Below are 15,883 nucleotides of genomic sequence, written 5' to 3' on the forward strand. Positions count from 1 at the left end.
CCTCTAGGCTGTGGCTTTGGCTGTCAGGCAGAATGGGCCCCAGGCTCAGCAGTGAGCAGCCCAGCAGCACACAGATAGCTGGGCTGCCACAGGTGGGGAGCCAGACTCTGGGTGGTGAGAACGTGGCTTTGTGGTCAGGATGCAGCTGGAACCGATGAGCCCAGTTGCTCAGGGCTTCATGTGCTCAGAAAAGATGGCTCCTTGTCCTAGACAAAGAGAAACAGAGAGCAAAGGCCAAGCTGGAGAGACACCATGATCAGACCTGACAAGTCCTGGTCCCCAGGTAGAAGTGGCGTAGCTCTTACATCGTTTCAGTTCTATTCTTTTCTAGTTTCTTTTGACAAAGAAACCTGTAAGGTTAACTTAACAGTAGCTACCTTTTAGATTCAGGGCCAGAGAACAACTCTTGACAGCAATTCCTATTACTGACCCAGCAGCCTCACCAGTGTGTAGAATATAGGAGGGAGATTTACAAAATGTGTTCATTACATATCTGTTTCTAAAACTAATTTTTCCAGAGGTGTTCCCTTTCCTTCCTGTAGAAAGCGTTTCCCTCCACATCCTTGTGCTCCTTTGCTAGACTGTCTTAAGGATGCTCGACAGCAGACTTGGCCAGACTCCATATGTTGTGATGGCATCTTATTATGCGAAGACTCATGATTGGGAATCAGTGAAATGGGAAATCTAATCATGAATTGACACTAAGTTTCTGTGTGACTTTTTAAGATAGTTGAAGTACAATTCTCTGTTTCTTTCATATTATAAAACTCTACCACCATGATGTTAGAATAAACCCCTTCACAATTAATTGAATTTCCATCTAGTGCTATTTCAATTTAGAAGATGTTCACCACTGGGCTTCTGAGTATATTTATTCCCATATATTTCTAGTTTTACACTGGGTTCTTACAAGTTCTTTAAAACAAGTTATCTCTCTCTCTTTTCTATTCAATTCAGTCTAAGCCTGGACTAGTATTTATACTAAGAAGTTTTATTTTTCTATCTTAATCACTTTAGAACAGCAACTGTAATTTAGTGCTTTTTCCATTTATGGCTAGTTTTATTGTATAAGGGTTATTTTCATGTAGAGAAATAACTTTGTCCCTTATCTATTTTTGCTACGGTATCATCTCTGTTTTCATGTTCAAGATATTGATGTTTTAAAACATATCTAATCATCAGGAAAACATTTCAGTTTGAATTAAGTTGCTAACTCTTGCTGAAATGGAGCAACTCAAGAGCCTTTGGAATCTAATCACACGGATTGGAGTCCTTATAAAATATAGGAGGTACATGAAAAAAGTAGTGTTTTGCTTTTTTCTTTTGCTGTTGTTGTTCTTGAAGGAATCCTACACGAAGCATGTTAGCTCTCCTTGAAGTCCAAATTAGTTAATAAAACAAAGTTTCCTTGTTTCTTTAATCCAGAAGCTCAGTACAGACGTTGTCTCTCCACATGCTTTTCACAGTTCACTTAACATTTGTCTTCTGGTGGAAGTCTCCAAACAGGCTGGATTCTGTTTCTTTCTCTCCAATCTATGTGCCAGTGGACCCTTGAGCTGCTCATTTCACCTTTATACTGAGACTGTCTGTACCCTAGTTGTAAGAAGAGAAAGCACTGCAGACACTTCACTGTAAAGCATGGTGCTAATGCAAATGTGCTATGATGATAACAGATATCATTTGATGGAAAACTGAAAACTTCAGTGTCTTATTTGGTGATGATTTTCAAGAAAAAAAGTGTCAGAAACAAAGGTGTCAGTGTTGAAAAGGACATTCCCTATCACTTTACAATGCATTACTGACAGAGCTGAGCCAGTGATAGCCACCTCCTTATTCTGACTGGGTGTAGACCAGGCCAAATGCCATTGGCCTATTGCATAAAGACAGACACTAGGGTTTGTAATTAATAATCGACTGTGAAGCAATGGGCAAATTAAAAGTGCTGTGATAGCACTCAGCCCCATTTTGCTTTCTCTGCTACATTATCTGACAAATACTTTCCCCTGATGCAGCAAATCAACCCTCCCCACCATTTTCCTCTTGATCTAACAGTCAAACCCATTCCTGGGCATTAATTAATATTTATTATGAGCACTTCACTTCTCTCTGTAGTCTCAAAGCCCTTTATCAACATTTCATTATCAATCTGGACAGTCACCATGTCACCCATTATTTTTAGGAAATAGCTGTGAACCATATAGCAGACTAGGAACGAAACAGTCTTGCAAAGAAAGAAAAAAATTCTGATCTCTGCTTTAGAAAGACATTTGGCAAAACTAATACAGTTATGTAAAGTTTAAAAATAAAATTAAAAAAAAAAAAAAAAAGAAAGACAACAGGTGCCAACTGAGAAGTCGGACTTGAGCTGGTTCTTGTTGGATTTCTATTCCCTGAACCTTTCTCATTCAGCAACAGCAGTGGTCACAGCAGTAAACAAACAAAATGAAACACTTGCATTTGGTAATAATTAATGACTAGAGAAGGCAATGGCGCCACCCCACTCCTGTACTCTTGCCTGGAAAATCCCATGGATGGAGGAGCAGTCTGACACGACTGAACGACTTCACTTTCACTTTTCAGTTTCATGCATTGGAGAAGGAAATGGCAACCCACTCCAGTGTTCTTGCCTGGAGAATCCCAGGGACTGGGGAACGTGGTGGGCTGCCATCTATGGGGTCGCACAGAGTCGGACACGACTGAAGCGACTTAGCAGCAGCAGCAGACTCAACTTAATTTTCAACATGGTCTTTTGGGAATCATTTGTCACTGGCTGAATCTTTCTTTCAGGTGCTCTTCTCTGATTTAAAATTTGATGCTTGCCAGTAAGGGCTTGGCCAATATTTTATAATAAGTATAAATGGAGTATAACCTTTAAAAATTGTGAATCACTATATAGTACACCTATAACTTGTAGAATATTTTATATCAACTATACATTAATAAAATATAAAACACAAATTAAATTTTAAAAAGAATCATTGAACAAATGGAAAATAAAAATTTAAAAAGTCTGTTCTTAGAAGGAAAAAAAAAGAAAACTAATGGATAGCTGAGTATCACACTTACTACAAATATAAACAATAATGAAAAAAATTTTTAATAAACCTCTAATGTAAAAAGAAAGGGCTTGGGTCAGCTAAACATACTTTGGTTTCTTAGGAGCTTGGGTTTTGTGTAAATTATAATTAAAAGCTCTAAATCTTCTGGTAAAACCCATTCTGATTTTTTTTGCAGACTGGTACTCTTACAGAAGATGGACTGGACCTCTGGGGGACTGTCCCTACTGTTGACAACTGGTAGGCACTGTAATGGAGACAGAGTGTGTGATTGGTGGGGCTGCCTTGTGACACTCCAGTCCATCCTTCCAGTGTTGAGGGATGAATCTCACATAAAATATACATAATAATTGGCTGGTACTGGCTCCCCATTAATCTAACTTGTTAAATAAAATGAGTTCTAAATTCGGAATCAGAGAGGGAAAGTAGATCTTCAAACTCCACATGAAAAATGGAATAGAATAAGGTGGATGACTAGGGACTTGAGTGAATAAAACAAAAAGCAAAGAGTGAAATCAGGACTGTGCTTAATTTAAAACTGCATAGGCTTCCTGGGTGGCTTGTGAGGTGGGAAATCCAGAAAGGAAGACCCCCATTTCCCCCCTCATGGAGTTCGCACTCTAGTGAGACGAAAGGTGCAAATGGACCCACCTGCAATGTACCACATGGGCTGGGGAAAGAATTAAGGCACAGATATCACAGTAAAGAAGAAGACATAATAATGATTGCTTGATAAAAGACAGTCCTGATTTTTATAACAATGTAGTGGATAAAAGGTAGAAATTCATTTTGAAAATGAATAGATCAAGGAATACCAGCTGGAGGAGATAACAAATGAGATGGGTTTTGAAGGGAGTATGGCTACAAATTTTACAGACGAGGTTTAAAAGCTGGCACAAGGGAGCGAAGCCAAAGCCAAAGCTCCAATATTTTGGCCATTTGACGTGAAGAGCTGACTCATTGGAAAAGACCTCCATGCTGGGAAAGATTGAAGGCAGGAGGAGAAGGGGGTGACAGAGGGTGAGATGGTTGGATAGCATCACTGATACAATGGACATGAGTGTGAGCAAACTCTGGGAGATATTGAAGGACAGGGAAGCCTGGTGTGCCGCAGTTCATGGGCTCGCAAAGAATCAAATATGACTTAGTGACTCAACAACAACAGGGAGTGGAGAGGGCAATCACATAAATACTACCCCCCAAACAGAGCTAGAGACAAGAGGGAGTGCCCATCCTCAGAGAATGCCCCCTGCACTCCCTTCCCTGCAGGGCTGGGACCCACCTTCTCAGTCAGAGTGGAGACACTTCTGCTCTTGAGCTCTGGGTATACCACCTGGGCTCCAAACAGTAGCTGAGGCTGCTGTCACTGAAGGAGTCATGCAGGGACTCTCCAGGTTGGTGACAGGGTCCTGGGTACAGCCCTGGCACAAGGGAACAGTAGTCAGGCAGTGTGTCGTTGCAGAGGATTCCTGGGCTACGTGTCAGTGAACTCCCTGGGCTCCTGTTAATGTGCCTCTGCTTCTGGGTACTTGGATGCACAGATCAGGTTTTGGTCCAGACAGGCAGACCTCTACTGACCAGAGCAATGAAAGGGGAAAGGGATATTTGCAGTTTCCATTCCTTCTTTCTATCCTTTTCCCCTAGTACTCTGAGACTTTGAGAGAAGTAGAAACCCTGGATACAGTTTTTATTCAGCTGTAAGATGGGAGGAAAGAATGTCTACTGTCAAATAGGGAAATGAGTTTTTGATGCTAGATATCCATGCCAGGAGTTTTAAGAAATAGGGATGAATGCCAAAGGGCCGACTTGTGAGAACTATTTGAATCCATGCTTGCTTTTTTTTCTTTATTGTACTTATTCATTAAATTTTGGGGCCATGCTATACAACATGGGCTTCCCTGGTGGCTCAGATGGTAAAGAATCCTCCTGCAATGTGGGAGACCTGGGTTTGATCCCTGGGTGGGGAAAATCCCCTGGAGAAGGGCATGGCAACCCACTCCAGTATTCTTGCCTGGACAATCCCATGGAGAGAGGAGCCTGGTGGACTACAGTCCATGGGTCTCAAAGAGCTGGATATGACTAAGTGACTAAGCACAGCATAGCACAGCATATGGTATCTTAGTTCCAGGACCAGAAATTGAACCCACACCCCCTGAGTTGTAAAGGTGGAATCTTAACCACCAGACTGCCAAGGAAATTCCCCATCCATGCCTGCTTTTACTTGAAGAAGAATGGAGCCAGCAGGCAGGCTTCCTTTCCATCCCTGCTACCCCATTGGCCTGGAGACTTCTTGCCTGGTCGTTTTCTAGAGACAGCTCTACAATTTGCAGATGTCAGCTCTGAGCCTTCCCACAGTCTACCTTCCCACAACACCGCCACCCTGTGGGCTGGCAGCAGGTTCGGTCACTAAGCTGTGTCCAACTCTTTGCCACTCCATGAACTGCCGCATGCCAAGCTTACCTGTCCTCCACTATCTCCTGGAGTTTGCCGAAACTCATGTCCGTCAAGTCAATGATTCCCTGTCATTATACCCAAACACTCAGAATTTATCATATAAGGTTTGGGGGGAAGGGGAGCTAGTGAAGGTTTTGAGCATCGAGGTGAGGTATCAGTAAATTTATCTCAGTAAAATTGAAGGGCAGGGTGTGCAAAATGAGTTTGTTGAAGACCTTAACTTGAGAATTATTTTCTCTACCAGTTTCCAGGAAGTCCACAGCTTTACCTCAGGCAAGGCTCTGCCCTGGGGCCCACAGTGTGCGGCCATGGCCAGTTGCCACTCTCTGATACTCCTCGATGGGACCATCCAGGGAGATCCACTGGACCTCAAAATGTTTGAGGGCACCGCTTGGGTAAGGTGATTATTTCTTGGTTCAACTGAATGAGGAAAATGTGAAGACATATCCAGTACTCACTGGGAGTGCCTAGGCTTTCCTAACTTTGGTTGAAACCCAGAGAATCATAGCAGTATATGAATGAATGAAGGTCTGATCCTACCTGAATCTCCCAATCTCTGCTCCAAAACTCTACAAACCTTTGCAACATGAAATAGGGGTCTACCACCAAATAAATCTGGGAACTGATATTTAAACAAAGATAATTTGATTTCTTGACTATAGAATTTCTTTAATGTTAATGTATGGTGGTATATTGTGAATATTAAAGAGGGGATATAATATGCAGCATTTACTAAACCTGTTTCACCACAAAAACCTTGATAGGCCAAACCATAGCACAAACACCCTTGGAGAAACACTCATCCAAAGCAGTGCTGGAAACACAGTAGCCACTAGCCACACTGGCTATTGAGCATATGAACAGTGGGTATGCAAATTAGGAACTGATTTTTAAATTTTAAATAATTGAAATAGCCACAATTGGTTGGTAGCTGCTGTATTATTAGTAGACAGTATAGGTCTTAAAAGTGTTAGTCGGCTTAGTCATGTCCCACTCTTTGCAACCTCACAGATTGTAGCCCCCAGGCTCCTCTGTCCAAGGAATTCTCCAGGCAAGAATACTGGAACAGGTTGCCATTTCCTTCTCCAGGGGACCTCCAAACCCAGTGAAAGGGTTTGACACCAGAATGGAGGCCCCTCAATTCGGGGGGTTCCATTTCCTCAGCTGAGTGTGAATGACAGCTGAAGGATATAAGGTCCTACTGGCAACTGTCAGGACAGGATGGGGAAAGTACACTCTAGCTTTCTGACCTCAAATCCAGAACAAAGATTCTGAATCATTACCTCCTATGTGTATTTGGATAACAATGACTCACTTCTGGAGCTTTGAAACTGTGAGCCTGAGGGAGCCAGGCATTGTAAAGTGTCCAAAGAATGGAGGGCATTCATTCATTCATTAGTTAGTTAATTAACCACATTGTTCTTCCCTTCAAAAAAAAAAATGTTTTTTTCTAAAACTACTTACATGAAATGCAGAACAGCATTTAAACAGAGCTGTAAAAGAAGTGAAAACAAACAACTGTAGGGACCTGCAGAACCCCTTGACAGAGTGTGTGCTCAGTCATGTTCTCTGACCCTTTGTGACCACAGGGACTAGAGCCCACCAGGATCCTCTGTCCATGGAATTTTCCACCAAGAATACTGGAGTGGCCTGACATTTCCTACTCCAGGGGATCTTCCTGACTCAGGGATCCAACCCATGTCTCCTGCGTCTTCTGCATCGGCAGGCAGACTCTTTACCACTCGCCATCTGGGAAGCCTGAAGGACAGTCACAAAGAGGCTAATTTAAAGATTTATTGTAGGAAAATTGCGGATTTCTAGAGGCCAAAGTAATAAAAGGGGAAACCTGGCAAACAGGGAAATTTCTGATATCAGTAAGTAAGATTAGAGCATTGCTGTGGAGAAATGCTTGATACTGCCTATTGGGAAAAAAAAAAAAAGCACAGCCTAAAAGTTGAGTTATGTTTTATTTGACAGACAAAACTGAGGACTTAAGCCCAAGACTTAAGCATCTCAGATAATTCTAAGAGAGTGCGCTGAAGAGGGAAGAAGGGTTATGTAGCTAGGATACATGTATAGGATTTTTTGCAGCAAAGACAAGGTAGTTGGAATAAAAAAAAATTACTGTTACTTAAAGAAAACCACATATTTCAAGTTAAGGAATTTAGTGCTTTTATTTGTATGGGAAGATGCAAGAGTCTGGGCTCACTGAAATCTTTTCTTTGATATGCATCTCAGCTGTCTGGGGCTAGTGTCTTGTGTTTTCACATTCTGAGTCTCCTCAGGGTGCACTGTTGGAGGTAGCTGTGAGGCTCCTCTGCCCATAGGATATTCCTCCTCCAGGGGATCTTCCCTACTCAGGGATTGAACCCATGTCTCCTGCATCCCCTGCATTACAGGAAGAGTTTTTACCGCTGAGCCATTAGGCATCCTGAGTCTCCTCCTAAAGGTGCACCATAGGAAGTGGCTGCTGGCAGGCAGAGTTTCCATCCCGAGTTCCCCCAGGGTTCACCATCCAGATGGCTGTAATGTGATGGCTTGATGGCTGCAACATTCTTTGTTTGCTAATATGGAAGGCAGTATTTTTTATTTGCAATATAAAGGCAAGACAGAAATCCCTTTCCTGGATCTTAATGAAGAGGAATCAGTGTAATTATTATAAGCAAACAGCACCAACGTCCTTACCAGCATCGCTGGTGCTGGCTCAGTGAGGAGTTCCACACGGTCATGATTCCTCTATATGACTTTGATCCTGGTTCTAACACTGCTCCCTCTTCTCCAAAAGAGAAGGCTTCCTTTCTGTGTACAAGTGACCTACGAGTTGGGGTCTTATGTGGGGACGTAAATCTTTAGTATTAGCTCTGTAAGAACTGTTTTTAAGACCAGTTGTATCCACTCCAAACAGAGCATAACAGTGCAAGATCGTTCACTGAGTTTAAAGCTGGATAAGTCTCTAGTTAAATGTCTTTTGGGTATTAAGAAACTTTCACTAAGCATAAGGAGGAGTGAAAATGTTCTTATAGATTCTAAGAATATTAGAAACCATAAGGAATGTCAGAATATTTTTCCAAAGAAATTGAGATTTGGAGAAACAAAGTGATGTCCCCAAGGTTGAACAAGTGGTAGAGGAGAGACCAGATGTTGTCTCTTATTTTTTGACTTCTACTATTTATTTTTATCTGACTGCCTTTCCCATATTTTAGCTAAATATTGGTTCTTCAGATGGTATAACTTATAGTGCTGTAACATCCAAAGAATACAAACTATTTTCAAACATGCTTTCTAATTTGCTAGCAGCTAACTTGTAACTCTGTAGCTAACTAGTTAGGCTAGTAGCATAGACTTAGCGTAAAAAGTAGTTCAAGATTCAATCCTCTGTCATCTGGGAGCTAATGTGCTCAGGTGTAATGGAGAATAGGTCTCTACCCTCGTCCATTTATAAGACATACCTTTTAGGAAGAGCCAGTGGGCTGCGGTTAATGCTTCCTCCATCAATTATTACTGGCTTCCCAGGTGGCTCAGAGGTAAGAATCTGCCTGCCAAAGCAGGAGATGCAGGAGACACGGGTTCAATCCCTGGATCAGGAAGATGCCCTGGGAAAGGAAATGGCAACCCACTCCAGTATTCTTGCCTGGGGAACTCATGGACAGAGGAGCCTGGGAGGGCCACAGTCCATAGGGCTCAAAAAGTCGGACACAACTGAGCACGCACACACACACACAATCAGTTACTACTTAAAATGTAATCACAATAATTCTGCTCTTTGACATTTTACAATAAGATCCTTAATATGAATCAAAACAACAGAAATTTGATAATGATGGTATTAAAATAATTGGCTTAGAAGAGGAAAAATGTAAAAGGGGTTTTGAAAAGATTAAAATGCTATGCAAATGAGAGGTGTTTCTTTCTTATTATTTTTCTCTAAGGAATCTTATGAATGTTTTCATTTGAAAGCAGATAATCGAAGATTGCAATGCAGACTACCGTGAACTTGGGATATCAGATTCAAATGTAATAATAAAGCCAGGACCAAAAGCCAGTCAGGTATAGTTTGCTTCTTTAAATTATATAAATCATTCCCCTTAAAACTGGTGAAATTCCCCTGCCTTTTATATGCTTTTATATTCCTATTATTTTGTCTTATCCTAACTGTATGTACAGTTGGTTTGCTCATTCCTTCATTCCTAAATTTGTTTGTTAGTTTATTCAACAAACACTCACAAAATACCTATGTATACTCAAGCTCTGTGCTAGGTGCTGAGATAAAGTGATTTCAAAACTAGACATGTTGTGTTCTGTGCTGGAGGAATACATGGACTGATAGAAAAATCAATACCAGTGCAAACAAATGCAATACAATGTGCCAAGTGCTAGAATAAAGGCTGAAGAAAGAGCAGCAGGAGTCCAGAGGTGGGAGTGAGTAGTGTTGCTGAGAGAGAAGTACCACAGAGAAGGTGACCTATGAGCTTGGCCTGGAAGATGATTAGGATTTCTCAGGCCCCCAAGGGAAAGGGCTTTGTAGACCAGACAACTTGATGAGATGCAGCTAGAAAAATATCAATGTTGTGACAATATACCACCTCACGTCCCTGGGCTCACTGCAGAGTAAAGATTATTTGTTGGTGTACATCTGCTAAATCTTCCTTAATAGCTTCTTTAGCTCCTCTCTCTTTGTGCATTTAGAGTCCAGTGGAAGCCATCATCGTCCTGCGTCAGTTTCCATTTTCCTCCAGCCTGCAGAGGATGTCTGTGGTTGCTCAGCTGGTGGGGGAGGATCACTTCCATGTCTACATGAAGGGAGCCCCAGAGATGCTGGCTCGGTTTTGCAGACCTGAAACAGGTACTAACTGGCACTTCCCTCTTTCAGGAGGTGAAAATACTTAAAAACTCAGACAGAGAAAACCAGCCTAAATCAATGAACATAGAGGTGGTTGTTTTATAGGTAGGTAGCAAGTGGGCCCAGCAGATCTGCTAAGGCAGAGGTGATCATTTCAAAGCAGAGAAACAGAGAGTAAATATCAGACTGTGGTCTTGCCAGAAAAGCCCAACCACACTGCGGCATTAGAGAAGGAGATGTGAAACAAGCATCAGGACAAATCAGGAAACTACACGGGGGTCAGAGGACCAGGGATGGTGAGAATGAGTAGCGTTCAGAAGGAACCAAAGAGACAGGTTTGAACACCAGACTCATTCTCCAAACAGGGATGCTCTGTCACCCACCTCCTGGGAGCTGGAACCACTTATGGTGTCTCAGATCAGTAGGAGGAGAATATAAAAACAATAAATTTTTTAGGGAAAAAAAAGTGATTGGAGTAAATTAGGTGGTATTAGAGCAAGGTAACTGATCATTTTCACAGCAATTTCATCTTTCTGGGCCAGATTTTAAGCTGATTTGTATTGTTTCTTCATCTTATAAACATGTACTCTCTAAGCTGCAGTCCAGATTTGTAAGAATATTGCTGCATTCAAATGAGTTCATTTGGATAAAATTGGCCTTTTTTTCTCCTGATTTTCATCTATATTCTCCTTACAATTGCTGATAGCCATCAGCTTGTGCATAGAATTTTAAGAATTGGCAAATGATTGCTTTCACTTCTTTCTCTGCTTGGAGTCGTTTTTTAAAAGAATTCCTTCTATTTTTCTGACATTGATCTTCCTCGTAGCTCCCATTAACTCCATCCTTTACAGACTGTTGGTATATAGTTGGCTGTTACTTTTTTTAGGTGTCATTTGCCACTGCTTATTTGTCTGGTCAGTCTAATTCTTCTTATTGTCCTAACTTCTGATCCTTGACATATGATAATATCATATTCAGTGATTTCTTTTTTCTTCTTGTGTTTAAGAAATAGAGGGTTAGCAGCTTCCTTGAAATAGATCCTCACCTCCAGAATTATTGATATTTTAGAATTATAGAAAGTCTGTGCTGAGTGGGAGCATAGACATCTATAACCTCTTCATTTTATGGATGGGAAAATTGAGATGCAGAAGAGAGACTTAAAATGCCCAAGGTGAGAAAGCTAGCTGGCAGCACAGTGGAGACTAGAACCTAAGCTACTACACTTATTATGCTATTCTTTTCCCTAATATCTTTATATAACCATACATACATAAACCATACAAATTTTATAGACATATTAACCTTAGTTATGATCATCACGTCGAAACACACAAAGGTTGGCACTGTGTCATCCATTATCTAAATTGGCAAACGTTTCTGCAAAGAGACAAGTAATAAATATTTTAGGCCTTGCAGGCTACACCATCTCTGGCTCAACTGCTCAACCCTGCCATTGTAACCTGAAAGCAGCCATAGGTAACAAACAAATGGGCATGGCTGTGTTCCAATGAAACTTTAATTACAAAAACAAGAATGGGATAGATTTGGCCTGCTGCTACTGCTAAGTCACTTCAGTCGTGTCCAACTCTGTGCGACCCCAGAGACGGCAGCCCACCAGGCTCCCCCGTCCCTGGGATTCTCCAGGCAAGAACACTGGAGTGGGTTGCCATTTCCTTCTCCAATGCATGAAAGTGAAAAGTGAAAGTGAAGTTACTCAGTCGTGTCCGACTCTTAGCGACCCCATGGACTATTGCCCACCAGGCTCCTCTGTCCATGGGATTTTCCAGGCAAGAGTACTGGAGTGGGGGTGCCATTGCCTTCTCCAGTACCTCATTTCATCTGGGTAGATGGTCCTGAGGTCTGTCTTTACTGAACTCAGCTAATGTATGTGACACCCAGTTGATGACCAGTACATCTTTGGCATTTATTTCTGTTAGATTATAAGAAAAACATACTGACAAAGTTGTTTGTGGCCTTTAACTGAAGTTATAGTGTTCCTATTTTTTAAAATATTTTTTTAATGTGCACCATTTTTAAAGTCTTTGTTGACTTTGTTACATAGTGCTTCTGTTTCATATTTCGATTTTTTTGGTGAGCGGCATATGGGATCTTAGCTCCCTGGCCAGGGACTGAACCCACACCCTCTGCCCCAAACATTGGAAGGTGAAGTCTTAACCATTGGACCACCAGGGAAATCCCCGTAGTGTTTCTATTAAAGCGTTTTTATGGAAGGAAAGTTAAAACCAAGCACTGTGACTATCCAGAATTTTGTTTAGGAGTTGAGCCACCTTTAGTGGGACCTGTGCTTACCTCTCTTTTCTCTCTTGGCAGTGCCCAAGAATTTCCCAAAGGAGCTAAGAAATTATACAGCGCAAGGCTTCCGTGTCATTGCCCTTGCCCACAAAGTCTTGAAGATGAGGAAGCTTTCAGAAGTGGAAAGTTTAACCAGGTAGGGAGCTCAGAAATTGGTACCAGGGCAGGCTCTGTGTGCATGAAGAGAATGAGCCCTGGAGATGAATGGATGGAAGCCAAATCACCAGGAAACCTCTTAGAGATGGAGAATGACTCATCTAACGCCTTGATTTAGAGAGGGGCAGCTCTAAGCCACATTGGGGAGGACTTGCTCAAGCCACAGGGCTGGCTGGTGATGAATAAGGATGGCAGTTGAGATCTCCTGACTCTCAGATGTCACTGAGTTATCTCTGACCAATGTCCCATCATCCCACCCAAAACAACCAACCCCTGTTCAACTATGGAGCATCATGTGGCTGACGGATTAGGGCTCCCCTAGAAAAATGGGGTTCAGAGAATACAGTTGTCACTTTGAATGACCTCCAGAAATTTTTAGACTTGATTTCTTTCAGGAATCAGTAGTATACCCCCTCAAAGCTGGAGGAGTGAGTGCAAATTGAGTTCCTTATATGAAATAGAATTCAGTATTCTTTATTACATTCAAGGGGTAAATTGTCCTCTGCAGAGGGTAATCTGTAAATTATTTTTTCTTTCTAAGTTTTGCAGTTCTTAAAGGTTGTTTTTGAATTGTTTATGACAAAAAAGTAAAGAAATACTGTGGCAAAATGAATAAGAGATCGTGTACGTTACTCATCTTTGATTTTGTTTTGCTGACAGAGAGGTCCTCAGTTAATACAATTTTTTAAAATTATCTGCCCATCTGCATAGATGTAATGTGTTACTATTTACAATAAGTCCATCTACTCTAATATAATCAATAATCACATCCCTTTCTTACACTGTGTCTATTTCCCCCAACTATAAAATGTGCTATTAGATGATCTCTAATGAGTCTTTCAGTCATGACATTTTAATCTTCTAAATAGAATCACAAAGCTCATTTTGAAATATATGAATGGCACTCTCAGGTTTAGTATTCAAGGTGTTAGTTATTCTTGAGCAAACATAAAGACTCATAACACAGGATTTTGTAATTTTTCAAGATACAAACTTTAATAATGAAAGTTAAAGTCATATGTGAAGACAAGATGTATTTTGCTTGAAGTGGAATGTAGCCACTACCCAGCTGCTATATATATGGATGTGACTGTGATATTCTCATTTAAAAACTACCAGTGAGATAGACATTATTATAAATATAACAGAAAATGAGGATAAATGTGCTAGATTTCCAACCATCTCAGGTTTTCCCAAAGAATATCAGGAGCCTATTTATCGTGCTTCCTAGAATATAGTTATTATTTTCAAACAGGGTAAAAGAATAGGATTTTTTTTTTTTAGAGTCAAATTATATTTAGGAGAGGTTTCCAATTAGGAAAATTAAAAATGTTTAAAAAGCTGGCATCATAATGAGGAAGTAGAAGAATTTCTTAGGATGGCTTAGGGAAAAAAAGACAAAATAAAAACAGAAGAAAATTCCTTAATAAGACTCACCCTTTCATGAGTTTAGCCCATTTCTATTGAGCTTGGCTATTATTAGATGTCCCTCAAGGCACTGAGGATTCAGAAGTGAATAAAATCAAATCCTTGCCTTCTCAAGGCTTATATCCTACTTGGGGGAAACAAATAATAAAGTTAATCTATAACATATGGTCAGGCAGTGATAAATGCCCTGCAGGAAAAAATAAAGCAGGTTAAAAGGATCTTTTAAATGACAGGAGGGGTGGTATTTCACATGGGGTGATCAGGGAAGTCCTCCAAGGAGGTAACATTTGAACAGAGATCTGAGTAAAAGTAAGGGAGTAAGGCATACAGATATCCAGGGCAAAGCACTGCAGACAATAGGAACAGTGGATAATGCAAAGGCCTTGATGCAGGATTTTGCTGGAATGTTGTAGAATCCTGAGAGGCCCAAGTACCTGAAGCAGTGAACAAGGGAAGTCATAAAACAGAGATCCAAAATAGAATAAATTGATGAGAAGATTTTGGGATCTTTCTTTCAGTTCTAGTTAATAAGAACATTAATCCAATTTTTAATAGAAAGTCATGAAGTTAAATGATGGGAATTATAATATTCTCTGAGATCACAATGGCAGAATTCATATTTGATTATCTGAGTGTTCACCAACGTGCCTAATGTAAGATCTAAAGTAGTGATTTAGTGACTGGACTTTTGAATGGAGGATGTAGCTACTCACTCTCTACTCCAGAGAGATGTTTCTTCAATGTATTCTTATCCAAGGATGAATTATTTCTCATCAAGAGATTCAACTCTATTCTTTCTCTTAAAGAAGTTTACCGACCATGTGATCATTTCCCTCCCAAGTCCTACTAACATAATAGAAAAGAAATAGTATCAAAGAAAACTAAAGAAGCAATATGTGTAGATGAGGATTTCTACAAATTTCTATAAGTTGTAAAGTAACTGGAAGAGTGGTAGCTGAATCAGCAGGATAGAAGAAACTGTAGCCTACATCATGCCAGAGAGAGAGAGAGATTCCAAGAATAAAGTTGGTTCACCCTGTAGAACCTGAGAGGATGAGCCTCTGATATGTCATGTACTATGGAAAGTAGGGGCTTCCCTGGTAGCTCAGCTGGTAAGGAATCCGCCTGCAATGCAGGAGACACTAGTTCAATCCCTGGGTTGGGAAGATTCCCCTGGAGAAGAGTTAAGCTACTCACTCCAGTATTCTTGGGCTTCCCTGGTGGCTCAGATGGTGAAGAATCCGCCTGCAGTGCAGGAGACTTAGGTTCGATCCCTGGGTTGGGAAGATCCCCTGGAGAAGGGAGTGGCAACTCACTCCAGTATTCTTGCCTGGAGAATCCCTATGGACAGAGGAGCCTGGTGGGCTACAGCCCATGGGGTCACAAAGAGTTGGATACAACTGAGCAACTGAGCACAGCACAGCACAGCACATGGAAGGTGGACCCTGAACATGGGGGATGAGCTGAGAGCAGGCACAGAGATCGGTTCCCTAGGTCTCCCTCTCCTCCCCCTTCCTCTCCCTGCAATTGTAACTCCACTCTGGACAGAAAAAGGAACAATAGAGGATCAAGAAAGAGCTCTTGGCCCCCAAATTTACTTTCTAAAAAACACCTGAGATTTATTTTCAAGGAGCAG

The 15,883-nt window shown here is 41.2% G+C and overlaps 1 protein-coding gene across 1 annotated transcript in view; it reads left to right on the forward strand.

The window, feature by feature from the left end:
* The window catches only part of ATP13A5 (ATPase 13A5), a 143,418-nt gene that overhangs the window by 90,426 nt on the left and 37,109 nt on the right, over positions 1-15,883 (forward strand). Inside the window, exons 13-17 of the mRNA XM_055570096.1 lie at positions 3,235-3,296; positions 5,755-5,905; positions 9,471-9,557; positions 10,197-10,353; positions 12,682-12,799. Coding sequence (XP_055426071.1) covers positions 3,235-3,296; positions 5,755-5,905; positions 9,471-9,557; positions 10,197-10,353; positions 12,682-12,799 — 575 coding nt within the window. The remainder of the gene's footprint in view (positions 1-3,234; positions 3,297-5,754; positions 5,906-9,470; positions 9,558-10,196; positions 10,354-12,681; positions 12,800-15,883) is intronic.

This window comes from Bubalus kerabau, chromosome 2, assembly GCF_029407905.1.
Source record: "Bubalus kerabau isolate K-KA32 ecotype Philippines breed swamp buffalo chromosome 2, PCC_UOA_SB_1v2, whole genome shotgun sequence".
In the NCBI taxonomy this organism is placed as follows: Eukaryota; Metazoa; Chordata; class Mammalia; order Artiodactyla; family Bovidae; genus Bubalus; species Bubalus kerabau.